This window comes from Bos javanicus, chromosome 18, assembly GCF_032452875.1.
Source record: "Bos javanicus breed banteng chromosome 18, ARS-OSU_banteng_1.0, whole genome shotgun sequence".
In the NCBI taxonomy this organism is placed as follows: Eukaryota; Metazoa; Chordata; class Mammalia; order Artiodactyla; family Bovidae; genus Bos; species Bos javanicus.
Genome location: NC_083885.1, coordinates 25562344 through 25576170, shown reverse-complemented (window position 1 = coordinate 25576170; position 13827 = coordinate 25562344). Strand labels below are relative to the sequence as shown.

Sequence of the window (13827 nt, the reverse complement as noted above, 5' to 3'; positions counted from 1 at the left end):
AGGCTCAGCCGCCCTCACCCCTGTTCCCAGGGCCCCTTCTCCTGCTGCCCCTCTGCCCCAGGGGTCTCCAATGCTTCCATAGAGAGTCTTTTGTTTATTTTGGCCACACCGCCCTGCAGCACGCGGACCCCAGGGCCAGGGATCGAACCAGTATCGTCTGCAGTGGAAGCACAGAGTCATATCCACTGGTGTGCCGGAGAAGTCCCACTTCCCCAGACAGTCTTGGCTCCTCCTTTGTTCCATCTTCCCAGAGGCCTCGGTTGCTGAGTCTGACCCAGGAAAAACAACTATATTGCACACTCAAGACTTTTAAGTTTTATTAGTAAAATACAAAATGACACAGACGTTGGCGATAGGGTTGGAAAAGCAAAAGCATCAACCAACTCCTTCCAAAGCCCTCCCCAAATTGTCTTTGTTCCTGTCCTTCTCAAGAGGACCTCACAAAGTCTGTGGAAGGGGTAACTGTTGTCCCCAGCCGCATTATCACAGGTGGGAGCCCCATCACTTGGGCCCCATCCCTTGAAGGTTCCCCATCAAGAAGAACCCCAAAAGTGCATTCAGATCTGCTGTCCTCCTCTCTGAGTGGTCAGAGTGCCCCCAACCCAAGCCAGACCCTCACGGGCATGGAGGAGGGCCAGGCAGACAGGGAAAGCTGGCTTCCCTCTCTCTGTGGACCAGAGCCGCGTGTGCACTCTCTCAGCATCTGTCTGCAAAGGAGCATGCCACCTGTACATGGAAGAGCCTGGCCCATGGGAGGCTCCTCTGGTGGGGCGCAAAGAACACCTTCAGAGACAGCCAGAGGGAGGTGGGGAGCTGCCACCAGAGACCCTGAGGGGGTGGGACTTGCAGGTCTGGCTCTGATGGTGGGGTGCTGGCCAGTCCAGAAAGCCTTCAGCCCCACCCAGGCCTGCCTGAGTCTTCAGTGCCTAAAAGGGAACCTCTGACGTCATGTCCACAATTTCCCCTCCCCTGCCCATCTCTCCCCACAGGACAGAGTCCCTTTCAGAAATAAACATGGGAACCTCAGGTTTCCATGGTGGATTCTGATATCATGGAAAACATCATGGAAATGCCTGGCCCTGCCTGTGGTGGGGGTGAAGGGGAGGCAGGAAGAGCTCAGAATACAGAGGACAGTGTTTTCAAGGAGTGAGAGGTGGAAGAGGAACCCAGGCTGCGGGAAAGAAAGAGAAAACGCTGGACCTGGGTCCCTCATGAAGGAGTGGAGGAGGAAGGGGTGTGGCTACTGCCTGCAGCTGCTCCCTGGCTCCTTTCTTGGAGCCTGCAGGCCTCTGCTCCTCCCACAGCCTGTCACTTGTGACCTGGTAGGCTGTCACAAGTCGCCGGGGGGCGGGGGGTGGGGGTGGGGGCTGGACCTCCTGGTCACAGCATCCATGGATATGCCTGTCTCATCGATGCTTGAGAGCATCTCTACTGTGAAGGTTGAGAAGCTGCACCCAGGGTCTGCAGAAAGGGGTCTCTGGATCAACTAGTGATGCCTGACAGGGATAGAGGTTATTGCCACATATCTACCATCCCTCTTCCCTTTCACAGATGAGACACCAGAGTGATGAATGTCTTGATGGACTGGTGAGGGCCTGGGACTAAACTCCCAGCCTTTACATTTATAGTCAATGTTCCTTCACAGATGCGGAGGTCGGGGGTGGGGGGTGAGGGGTGCTGAGAGTGGAATCCAAGCCAGCAGATTACTTCATCTCTCATTCCCAAAATGCCTGCCCAAGGGCAGAACCTTCAATGGGAGCAGTCCCGGGAAACACCACACTAACCTCATGCAAGAAAAGACAGGTCCCCTCCTGGGGCATGGGGTCTGTACAGGGGACATGGAAAACTAGCACCGCAGGTGGCCGGGGTGGCTGGCGACCGCAGCGGGACCAAGAGACGCGATGAGGTCTGAGGGAGTGGGCAGGAGAGGCCTGACCTGAGGCTCATTTGTAAGATGGAATGTCCATGGTAACACAGGGGGCTGGGCGTTCAGTAAATAATTGTTCATGGGGGCTGGCATGGTGTCTAAGGGACCCTCTAACCAGCCAACAGCAGAGGGACATTTTTTGTCCTGGGACATTGGAGTGAGCTGGGGAGGCCACCTGTTCTGTCCACAGTAGGTCACAAATGGTCAAGGGTGGCCCCCAGGAGCTGGGAGAAGACCCACCCAGATGACCTTGCCTCCTTGCTCCAATCATCCCAGCTTGGGCCAGACCCTTGGGTGAGGGTGAGTGTGAGGATGGGGGACCCCGGGCCGCTGAGTTGAATGACTGGACAGACGCAGGCAGGAGGGGAGCTCACACTGGCACCAGGACGTACGAGTTACTGCCACAGCTCCGGGGGACATAGCAGATCCCTTCCACCACATCCCCCACCATCTTGTGAGGGCAGCTCTGCAGTCTCTGGTAGGCAAACATGGCCACCCCCAGGCAGAAGAGGAGACCGAGGAAGGCCAACAGCCCTACGGCCTGCCTTCGCGTGGCCACCTGGGAGTCGGGGACAGACGTCATAAGGATGCCCAGACTCCGGGGGCCTGCGGTGGTGAGAATGGGTTCCTTGGCCTTGGGGAGCTCCTCAGTCTCAGGGCCCCAGCTGCCCGAGGCCAGTGCATCCATGCTGGGGGTCCCTTCAGAGGCTACAGTGACCTCGAAGATGCTGGACACCGTGGCCGACCCCAGGAAGGCATCCGTGTGAGCTGAAGAGGGACTCATTTCTTTGGACCCTAGAGAGTTCTTTGAAGAGTCCTGTACCTTGATTCCCACAGTTAGGCTTCCAGGCCCACTGCTGTCCTCTAAGACAGCGTAGGAAAGAGTTGGGGCCTGGGTGGAGGGGTCCGGGGTGGAGGGGACCAGGGAGGGGAGGGTCTGGGTGGAGAGGGTCTTGGTGGGGAGGGTCTGGGTGGAGGAGGCCTGGGTGGAGGGGGCCTGGGTGGAGGGGACTGGGGTGGGGAGAGTCTGGGTGGAGGGGACTGGGGTGGGGAGGGTCTGGGTGGAGGGGGCCTGGGTGGAGGGGACTGGGGTGGGGAGGGTCTGGGTGGAGGGGACCAGGGTGGAGGTGGCCTCAGAGGCTTTCCCCTCAGTCCAGAGGCCTGCCTCAGGTTGGTCGGCAGCAGAACTCTGCCAAGACGTGGCGGTGGTGAAGGCAGCCTCGTTGAAAAGCTCAATTTTCTGAGTCCCTCCATCTGGAGCTTTTGAAGTGGAGGAGGACCTGGTCCCCATGGAACCAGCCACTCCTGGCGAAGTCCCCAAGGCACTCTCTGCCCCCAGACTACTGCTTTCGCCCGTGAAGTTCACCTCTGAGGCAGCAGACCGGTACATCTCCCTGGCGCCCAGGGTGGTCCTGGGCTCGCCCTCACTGGTTTGCCTCTCAAATGTGCCACTCTTTTGAGACACAGAAGCCTTGTGGTCTAGGTGCTTCATGGCTTTCTGGACCCATTCCTCCTTTGGGTCAGCACAGAATGATTTACCCTTCACAGTCTTCAGGCTGCAAGGAAGGAAGACAAGAGAGCCAGTGATGCTTAGATGCCACGTGGAGTAGGAGCATCACACAAAATCTCTGCAGGTGAGCTGACCTGGCTGGAAATCAAGTCCCCACCACTTACTAGCTGTGAGCTGTGAGCTTCTTACCCAAGGCAGCTCAGCTCACAGAACTTCTGTGTTCTCACCTGAGAACTGGAAAGAGAGTCCTGTCTTCTGCAGGGTGACCAACCATCCCAGAAAAACTGGGACTGAAGGGGTCTTTTTGTGACAATTCCAGCAAACCAGGACAAGTTGGTCACCTGCTTCTGTGTTATTGTAAAAAATGAAAAGGATGTGAAGCACCTGGTTCAGAGTGTGTGCATGAAAACTCAGTCGCTCAGCCGTGTCCAGCTCTGTGCAGCCCCATGGACTGATATGCACCAGGCTCCTCTGTCCATGGAATTTCCCAGGCAAGCATACTGGAGTGGGTTGCCATTTCCTACTCCAGGGGATCTTCCTGACCAGAAAGACAATAAAAATGTAAGTCATAACGTCATGAACGTGAAGATGGGGGCTCTTCGCTGTGAGTTTTATGATTGGGAGATATCCCAGGTGTTTTCTGCCACGAGGTGTGTGACTGGCAAGCTTGGTGGTGGAAAAGACTCAATGTCATAACCTCCTCTTCCTCCTCTCCTTCAGTTGAAGGCTGCCCTCTGGACCTCTCTCCTCTCCTAGAGTGTATCCTCAGGCTACAAGGGCCCCTAGGGTGCTACAACTCTCTATATGGTGGCCCTGATGGGGCCCTGAAAGTGAAATGTGAGTGAAAGTGTTAGATGCTCAGTCATGTCTGACTCTTTGCGACCCCATGCACTGTAGCCCACCAGGCTCCTCTGTCCATGGAATTCTCCAGGGAAGAATACTGGGGTGGGTTCCATTCCTTTCTCCAGGGGATCTTCCCAACCCAGGGATCAAACCCAGGTCTCCTGGATTGCAGGCAGATTCTTTACCATCTGAGCCATCAGGGAAGCTCAAAGAATACTGGAGTCGGTGGTCATTCCTTCCTTCAGGACCCTGAGTTCCATCCAAATCTTGAGCTTCCTTTGAAGCCTGCATGTGGCTTAGTACCAAGACTACAGCTCAGAACTGGCTGGGACCCCTGCTCCACACCCTGGCCTGTGCTGGAAATTTTGTCTGGTTAAACTTCATACCCTTTCTGCAAGATGGCTACTATATACATCCCCATTTTACAGATTAGAAAACTGAGGCTTAGAGGGGTAATAAAAATGTGCCTGTCTCCAATATGCTAAGAAGCCAGAGAGGTCCAGAAAGCGAGCATGACCCTGAAGGACCCACAGGCACAGTGCTGTCCCAGTGCTGTCATCCCCTCTCTGGAGCATCCCACTTCCCCTTCGCCTACAAAAGAGAAGCAAACATATAGGGTAGCGTGGGGGAAGTGAGGTTTGACAGATGAGCAGAGAGGTCAGGCTGTAGCACACTTGCCCTCTTAGTAATCAGTGGGAGGAAGTACAATTTTCTTTAGCTGGGCTAAAGAAAGCCTGCTTTAGCTTGGGAAACAGGCTTCGAACAGGCTGTTTCCTGTTGCCAGGAGTCAGGGTCTGGCTGAGACTGCTTTAGGACCCAAAGGTCAGTCCTGGGGAAAGGCCTGAGGGCTGGGCGACTGGGCAGTACCCAAGAGGGACCCCAAATGAGCAAGCAGCCAAGATGGCCAGGAGTCCTAACACCCACAGGTGAAGCCGGCTTGGCTTGACCCCTCCTGGAAGTCTGAAGTCTGGGAGGGATTCTGTTTCCTTATCTGTTCAATGGTGATTATAACCTTGGCCTCTCTTATTGTTAGCAGCTTCCAGGCACACTGCCAAGAGCTTTCATTCTCCTCAAAACTACCCATTTTAACAGATAAGGAAACCAGAGCCCAGAGGGTAGATAAGATCACAGGGGCCACCCAGACTGTAAGCGGTAAAGGCATTATTCACACCAGATCTGCTGGGGTCTAGAGCCTGCACTTTCAGAACACCATGCTTTTCCTCTCCCATGAAACCCAGCAGGTTCCAGTGCTGCATAAAACACCCTTTGGCCCAGTAGGAATTACCACCCCGGATGGCTTCTCCAGGCTATTCAGGAATGTCACGGCTCATGTTTGCTCAGGGCACGGATATTAAGGTCAGCGAGGAGGCCAGCAGGTCAGGAGCAAGAGGAACACTTGCCGAAAGCCCTTGGCCAGGAGCCCAGTTTGGGGTGACAGGATGTGGACATGGATTAGCAGAGACCAGGGGCTGAAAGGAATACAGAGGCTGAGAGGGCAGTACCTACATGACAGCTCCATCATTGCAGGACTCCCGATTTCGTTGGTAGCCGACTAGACGAGACTCGGGAATCTTCTGGGTCATTTTGTTGCAGAAGAGGTTACACTTGTTCACACCGTGTTGCTGCCCTAACCCCACAGAGGCCCCCAGTCAGCGGGACTGTCTGTGGACATCTGGCTTCCCAGCCCCATGCCAGCTTGTCCCAGACGCACCCTCCTAGCCAGAACCAATGCCCCACACCCTTGACCTCAGCCCTCTGTCCCCGGCCAAACTTCTCTAGGCCTCAGTTTCCCTACCTGTAAAATAGGGACAGCAGTAGAATCTACTTCACAGGTTTGTTGTAAGGATGGAGGAAAATGAATTCTTATAAAGCTCTTATTGTCTGGCACATCTTATTTAATTTTAAAATTCAGTTGCTGGAGTGGGTTCACCAGGGGAGAGGAGTGTGAAACTGACAAGGATCTACCTGAGGTTACACAGCCAGCAAGTGACAGAACAGGCTCTCCTGCCAGGCCTGGCTCCCGGCCCATCTGGACCCGTAACCCTGCCATTCCCCGCACCGTGCTCTTACTCTAGTAAGTCACCTGCTCAACTCTCACCCCGTCGCATCGGGATCCCATCCCTCCATCTCAGCCTGATCCATTTCCGCAGCCTCTGAGACACCCCTAGATCTCTGTCCATTCACATCCCATGTGTATTCCCTGTATACATCACGGTCACCGGCAACTACCGTAATGACACATATATATGCCCAACAACAACAACAAAAAACCACATAAAGGCATACATGCCACCAGGCCGAAGTAGCAGGTAACAAAAAATTTAAATATAAAACGATAACCACCTTCTAAGCAGCGTGCTGAGTAGACAATCCTTTGTTCTGCCGTTAAGAGTCAGGATGAGGGTTTCCCTGGTGGCTCAGTGGTAAAGAATCCACCTGCCAAAGCAGGAGTCACGGGTTCAATCCCTGATCTGGAAAGATCCCAGATACTGTGGAGCAACTAAGCCCGTGCAGTAAAACTATTGAGCCTATGCTCTATAGCTGGGGAGCCACAACTACAGAGTCTGAGTGCCCTCTGGCCTGTGCTCAGCGACAAGAGAAGCCACCGAAATGAGAAGCCTGAGCACCATAACGAGAGAGTAGCCCCTGATAGCCTCAACTAGAGAAAGCAGAGTGCAGCAAAGAAGACCCAGCACAGCCAAAAAGTGAATACAGAAATAAATAGTCTATAAAAAGAGCCAGGATGAATTGGGAAGCAGCTCCTGAGAGGAACCAAATGGGCCATTTGGATTCCCAAGACAAGCTGGGGCAGCAGGAGTAGGGAGGAGGGATAGAAATGGGGTTGTGCATGGGGTGAGGGCAGAATGGGATAGGCGGGGCCTTAAGATGGCTGGGTCCCACGTGGAGTCAGACAGAAAGCCCAGGACAGAATGACGGTGACTCAACAGACAGCTGAGAACCCAGATATTTTATATAAACATTCAATGTGGTTTGCACTGCATCTCTACCTTCCCCTAAAATCTCCAGCAAAATCTACTCTGCTTGGTATAAGTTCAAGAGGGGCAGGCCAAAAAATGAAGAGCTTGAGTTTCCGATCAGAGTCAAGGTCATTTGCAGCCAAAGCAAGACCTCAGAGGATTTTGAAAAATCTAGAGGTTAGGACTTCCAGGGCAGTGGAGCCGAAAGAACAAACTTATTTTATTTCTGCAGAGCTTGGGAGGTCCCCAGTGATCCCCGGGGTTCCACCAGAACACACATTGCTCTTGCACAAATACTTAATGCACGAGGACACAGAAACCAAATATGCTCTGCCTTCCCAAATACAGGCATGCACGCACACCTTCTAAAATCTGCCGCCTCTTCTCTCATCATACCCCCTGCCTCAGCCCACCCTGCCTTGTGGGGAGTAGGGGGAGTCAGGGCTTGCAAGGTCAGGGCCAGGCCATCAGGGGGCATCACTAGTAGCCCCCTGAGGGGGGCAGGGGGGCTCCCCGCAGCTGGTCCCTGAATCACCAGCTGCCCTTTCTCTCTGAGGAACCAGGATATGAAAGTTTCCTTGCCTTGTCACCCTACTTTCCCCACAGCAGGACCTCAAAATGACTCAGCAGCAGCCTCCCCCGGTCCTGCTGAGCAGAGTCAAGAGTCAGTCCTCTGGACTGGAGTGGCAGGTGACTTCCGGGGGGAATCCCCAGAAAAATGGTGCCTCTGATGACCTGGAGCCAGGGGGAGGCTGCCCAGTGGGCAGGAGGGACAAACTAGGGAAGCTCAGTGCCCTCTTCTGACTCTGCATCCACTATGCCCACTTCTAGGGCTTAATGAGCCACAAAGGCAGCCTGTCTCACAGTCCCCACCGTCTGCCATGGTGCCTGATGGCCTTGGCCAGGTTCTCTTCTCGCTTTTGCCTGGGAAGGTGGTGTAACTAACCAAGCGGGCTTTCCTTCTAGGAACTGAAGTTTTCTTTTCTGTAACTGGGGATAATGTCTCAACCAGCCAGTCGTCTATTAACTCTCGTGTGAATGCAGGAGGACAGGGACCTTGAATGTCTTGGTGTCACAGTGTTTCTCATCATCAAGCTTAAGGTGGATATAAATATTCATTGAATGAAATAATGTCTCAGTCTACTTACCCCTCCAGCCACCTGCCTACCTGTCTATCCATCCATCCATTTATCTGCCCCCTCTTGTCAATCTGCTACCCATTCCCTGCCACCCACCTGGCTACCTCCCACCCAGCCCTACTCACTCCAGTCCATCAATCTACCCGTGCCCCACTCACCTACCTACCACCTGTCCACCTAGGCACCCTCCACCCCCTTCATCTACCCATCCCTCCATCTCTCTCCAGCCCACTCACATATCCTTCATCCATCCATCCACTCCCTGATTTGGCCAACATCTGTTTGAGTTACTTTTGAGTATCTACAAAGACCCAGGCCCTCTTGTCCTTAACTCTGAACTCCTTCTCCCAGAGGTGCTGATGCTGAGCTCGGAGAGAGTACCTCAATCCCAATAAATGCTATCAGATCACCGTATTCACTTGGTCAACCAACAAATGCTGACTTGCCTCTGACCAGGCCCTGTGAGGAGCAGAGGGATGAAGAAGGCCCATCTCAGCCTCAGAAGTCTCTCAACCTGGTGGACGGCTAAGAGAGAACCACAGAGTATCAGAACTTTTCTTAGTAGACCACCTGTGGTGTATTGGACACTAGGCTCAGCCCACACACATCTGTTGTCATTAATTCCTGCAAAAAGATTACTTTTATCCTCATTTTAAAGATGTGGAAGCTGAGAATCAGAGAGCTTTAATGACTTGCCCAAGGCCACACAGCTGGCAGATGTGGCAGGTCAGGTTTTCCTCCCAGCCCTTAAGACAATCCACTATTCTGCTGCTGCTGCTAAGTCGCATCAGTCGTGTCCGACTCTGTGCAACCCCATAGACGGCAGCCCACCAGGCTCCCCCATCCCTGGGATTCTCCAGGCAAGAACACTGGAGTGGGTTGCCATTTCCTTCTCCAATATCCACTATTCTAGGCTGCCTTAAACGCCAAGAAAAAACACCATGTTCCAGAACAGACCTCAGAGAAGCTGCGGTTTACATGAGGGAGAGACCACCTGCAACTGCAAGTGGTCATGGAGGTTTCTTGGAGGAAGTGTACATTAGGCTGGAGCTCAAGGACTGTTCGGAGGGTTATAGGCAGGAAAAGATGGGAATGTTCTGGGTCTCTGGGAGAGCTTGAGCCATTGCTCAGCTGTGTGTCTCAGACGAGTCACTCAGGTTCTCAGAGCCTCCCATCCCTATAAAATGGACGTGATAATAACTGCTTCATGGGATGGTTATGAGAATAAAGCTTTTAAAATATCTGGACCCTTAGAGCAGAGTTTTCTCAACAGCAAATACCACTGACATTTTGGACCACGTGGTTCTTTGTTGGGGAGGCTGTTCCATGTACTGTAGGGCGCTTGGCATCACCCGTGGCCTCGATGCACTAGGTGCCTGAGTACCTCCCAACCAAAACGTAACAACCAAAAATGTGGCCAGAAATTGCCAAATGTCTCCTTGGGGGCCAACTCCAGCAGTGAGGACCACTGCCCTGGAGATACCCACATGATTCTTTCCCCTGCCCCACTCAATGCCCCCTTCTCCCCTGACTCCCTACATAAAATCTCAACATCTTCCACACCACCCTTCGATCCCTGTTTTTTTTTTTAATCACAGCATTTTTTTTCCCTTCTAACAGACCAAATCCTTTACTAATTCATTTTGAGTATTACCTGTCTTTTCCAGTTGATATTCAGCAACCCCAAGAGCTGGGATCACTGGCAGTTTTATTCACTGATGTGGCCTCAGCACCTAGAATTGTACCTGGCACATAGTAGGGGCTTATCTACCAAATGAATCAACAAAATGCACAAGGAAGCCACTTTGTACATGTAAAATCCCAACCAACAGGAAATAGAGGAATTTTTAATTTAGATTCGACCCAGGCCTGGATCTGACACTCTCAATTTATCCTCCTCTGCCTTTCCCACCCACCCCTACTGCTTAATCAGGGGGGGCAGATGACAGCAGCTTAATTCAGTTTTTTTTTTTCCCTCTTTCTTGTCAGAGCTTGAGTGGGAGTGAATGCGTCAGTGCTCAGGGAGGAAAATTCTCTGTTCTGACTTGTATCTGCAGGTTTGTTATATAAAGCAGAGGCGCCTCCTGCCTGACACAGCCCCGCAAACCCACATTTGGGAACTGACGCAGCCACCCTGCACCAGCCAGGGCGGTAGCCACAAAGTCCCCAGCTCCCCCTCTCTCTCTGCCTCTCCGGCTTGTGGTCCAGTCCCTAAGTCCTGTAGGGGCTCCCAGGGGGTCTCTCTGAGCCACACATGTCAGCATGGCTAAGAATTTTCAAGATGAACCTAGCCACATGCCCAGTTGTAAAACGGGAGAGACGGAGCCTCAGAAAGGTCAGAATAATGGGAATATCTCCCAGAAAAACCAGTGGCCAAGATTAGGGTGGGCCCCTGATGGTTTTGAAGCCTCAGGCTGCCGGATAGAGCTTCCAGAGTGCCCCCCACCCAGGATCCCTCCTCCATCCTAGCAGAGAAGAAACCCACCCCCCAACCCAGCTTAGTAGAAGCGATCCTCCTCTTTCTCCCACTTGCTAAGTGTCCTCAGCCTCACCACGCACATATAGGCAATAGCTATATTTAAAGGTGCAGCAGCTGGGACCAAAGAAGGCAATACTGTACTCAGGGTCACAGCTATGGCCAAGCAACCTCCTCCACCTGACTCCTCATCTTCCAGTCCTCACTGTCCCCATACACCTCAGGGCTCAGAAGTTCAAGCCCAGGAAGCAGGAAGGTCAGCAGCGCTTGGCCAGCACCATCTCCACTCACCTGCTCTCTGCCCCACCAGTGGCTTTTCCCCAAACAGAGGGACTTGGGGGACAGTGCGCTCCATAGAGGTGTCCTGGAAACCAGAGACTGGTGCTCATTTTCCCAGACTGGCTGTGTGCCCTAAGGCAGCCTCCCGCCCTCTCTGAGCCTCAATCTGCCAGATGGCCTGGGTATTACCAGAGGATAGGGCTGGCTCAAATAGCTCTTGAAGGCAGTGAGATCCACAGAAGCGGGCGCGTGCATCCACGCTCCCTCCTGCACCCACTCTTACCCTCTCCTGTCGTACTTGCTGGCTGTGCATCTTCAGGTCAGTTTCTCAACCTCTTTGGGCCTCCATCTTACTCATGTTGGGTGGGATCGATACATCATACCCTCCCAGGTCCCAGGCTCCAGAAAGCAAGTGACTGGAGGTGAAAACATTTTCTAAACTGTGCTTTGGAGGAGAAAGACAGTACCCTGAGGGGGGAGGTGGGGTGGGGACAGACATGGGCAGAGGGATTGGGGGCTAGACCAGAGGCACAGTGATGAGCCCAATTCATGAGCTGCAATGACCTTGACCTCCACTGGTCCTGGGTCCCTTCTCCTGGAGAGGCCTCGAAATTGGGCAGGAGAAAGTCCCAACTGTGGCCTGGGCTGGGGCCAAGCCGAGACTATGGGAATCAGGACCGAGGGTTACATATTAACCCCGGAAAGGGAGATGAGCCCACGGTCTCCCAGGGCTCCATCCGAGTGCCCACCGAGAGGCTCCTCAGGCTTCCCACCACCCCCACTCTCCCGGCACCCCACACCTGGATCGTCTGCTGCCCACACCACCTCCCTGCACTGCCAAGTGGTCACCACCTTGCTCACTGGGCCAGGCAGGGACAGTCTCTGGTTAGAGTAAATTTTTCCAGCCCATGGGCAGACCACACAACCAGAGAGGTGTCGAGCCGCATCCCCCGCCTACCCCCGCACCCAGCTCCTACCTCCCCCACCCGGCATATATGTCAAGAAGGGGCGGCCAGGGATCTCAGCCTTACCCGGGAAGGCTCTGGGGGTCCTGTTGTCAGGCTTGAGGGGCAGAAGTGGGGCTAAGGGTTCCCCTTACCCGGCTCATGGCTGAGTCCACCCCACTTACCGGCTAGCAGCGCAACCAAATGGCAGAGGACAGCCAAGCAGAGCGGCCGCGAGAGAGGCGGAAGACCCATGGCCGGGGCGGGTGGGGGTCCAGGGGCTCCAGGCAGGCGGCAGGGGCCCTTGTCGAAGCTCAGCGCTGGTCCCCTGGCCGCCTGTGCTCTGCTGCGATTTATAATGGGGCTCCTCTGCCTCCGCCTCCGCCTCCAGCCCCCGCAGGCAGCAGGCAGGCTGTGGGAGGGGAGAGGAAGGGAGCGTGTGCAGCAACTGGATTCCTCAGGATGTTGCCAAGGAACCGAGCGAGCAGCTCCCTGGCTCTGGGTGAGCGGCTCGTGGCGGGGGGACTGGGCTGGCTCCGCATATGGGGACCTGCCTGGGAGGCTGGACCCGGCCTGTTAGGGTTCAAAGGGCTTCCTCTCCTCCCATCTGCTGAGGCTGCCTTCCTACTGGGAGCTGGCACATGTCCTAGGGTCTGAGCTGGGGCCCTAGCTCCTAAGTGGGCTGAAAACAAAAGGACAGAGGACTGGAGAGTGCTGGCGGCAGGCAGGCAAGCCAGGAGGACTCTGGGGTCCCGCCGTCTGGGGTCTGACAAACTCTCCCCTGGTCTGGGAGGGAGCTCTCCGATGCCAGGAAGGACCTCTAACCCTTAACCTCTCAACGCCCCAGCACCTGGGGGACCTTGTTCATCAAGGTGTTCCCCGAGGCCAGCATGGAACCTGGCAAACAGTAGGGGCTCAATACAGCAAAAGCTTGCGGAAAGAAAGCGCCAGCCCCACTTCACAGGGCAGATGGGGAAACTGAAGCCCTGAGAGGGGGCCAAGTCACAGAGAGCATCAGAGAGGAGAACCCACCTCCCCCGCCACAGAGAAGAGCAGGCAGGCCCAGTGGGCGGGCTGTTCAGGACACGGCAAAGAGCCCGGCCTCCCCACCTCCATCCCCACTACCTCTCCTTTCCTCTTTTGCACTTTCCTCATCTCCTCCCTCCCATCACCCACTCGCCTGCTGTGAGCCCAGGGGAAACACATGGCTGTCACCCCTGGTAACTTGGGGCCCCTCGGGCAGTCCTGAACTCAGCAGCATGCCCTGAAAGATCCCTGCCCCTCGTGAGGCCTCCGTTCTCCCATCTGTTCAAGGAGGGAGTTGGGTCGATCACTGAGGAGGGGGCTTCCCAGCTCCAACTTCCCAGGCTTTCTCTCTGTCAGAGGCCGTGACAAGAGGTAAAGGCACGACTAGCCATTAGCTCCCACCAAACTGGTCTCAGAGCTTGCTGGTGTGAATGGGCGCTGCACAGCAGCTTTCGAGGCTGCCTTCCCCACAGGCAGTGGCAATAATCCCCAAGACTCCAGGAGACTCTAGCAGGAGCCCAGTCAGTCTGGGGCAGGAGTTAATCGTGAACCCACTCTCACCGAGGCGACTCTGGGCTGCCAGCCAGAGCAAAGCCAGTCTGCCTGTGAGCTACGGCTGCAGGCTATGGAGCCAGTTGGTCTAGGTGGGGCTGGGCAGAGGGGTCATAGGTCCCGGGGCACCTCTCTTTTACCCTAAAGCTGTCT

At 54.7% G+C, this 13827-nt stretch overlaps 1 protein-coding gene across 3 annotated transcripts; it reads right to left on the bottom strand.

The window, feature by feature from the left end:
* Positions 1–292: 292 nt before the first annotated feature.
* CX3CL1 (C-X3-C motif chemokine ligand 1) lies at positions 293–12650 on the bottom strand. Of its 3 annotated transcripts, XM_061387299.1 has the most exons (3): positions 12282–12650; positions 5787–5907; positions 293–3483 (listed from the first exon to the last, which is right to left on the bottom strand). In XM_061387299.1, the coding sequence occupies exons 1-3, from the start codon at positions 12349–12351 to the stop codon at positions 2298–2300; spliced, it is 1377 nt and encodes a 458-aa protein (XP_061243283.1). In that variant the 5' UTR covers positions 12352–12650; the 3' UTR covers positions 293–2297. The 3 variants fall into 3 exon arrangements, with proteins under 3 accessions (XP_061243283.1, XP_061243285.1, XP_061243284.1); XM_061387301.1 differs by lacking the exon at positions 5787–5907 and having other exon boundaries at positions 12282–12547; XM_061387300.1 differs by lacking the exon at positions 12282–12650 and having other exon boundaries at positions 5783–5899.
* Positions 12651–13827: the final 1177 nt, after the last annotated feature.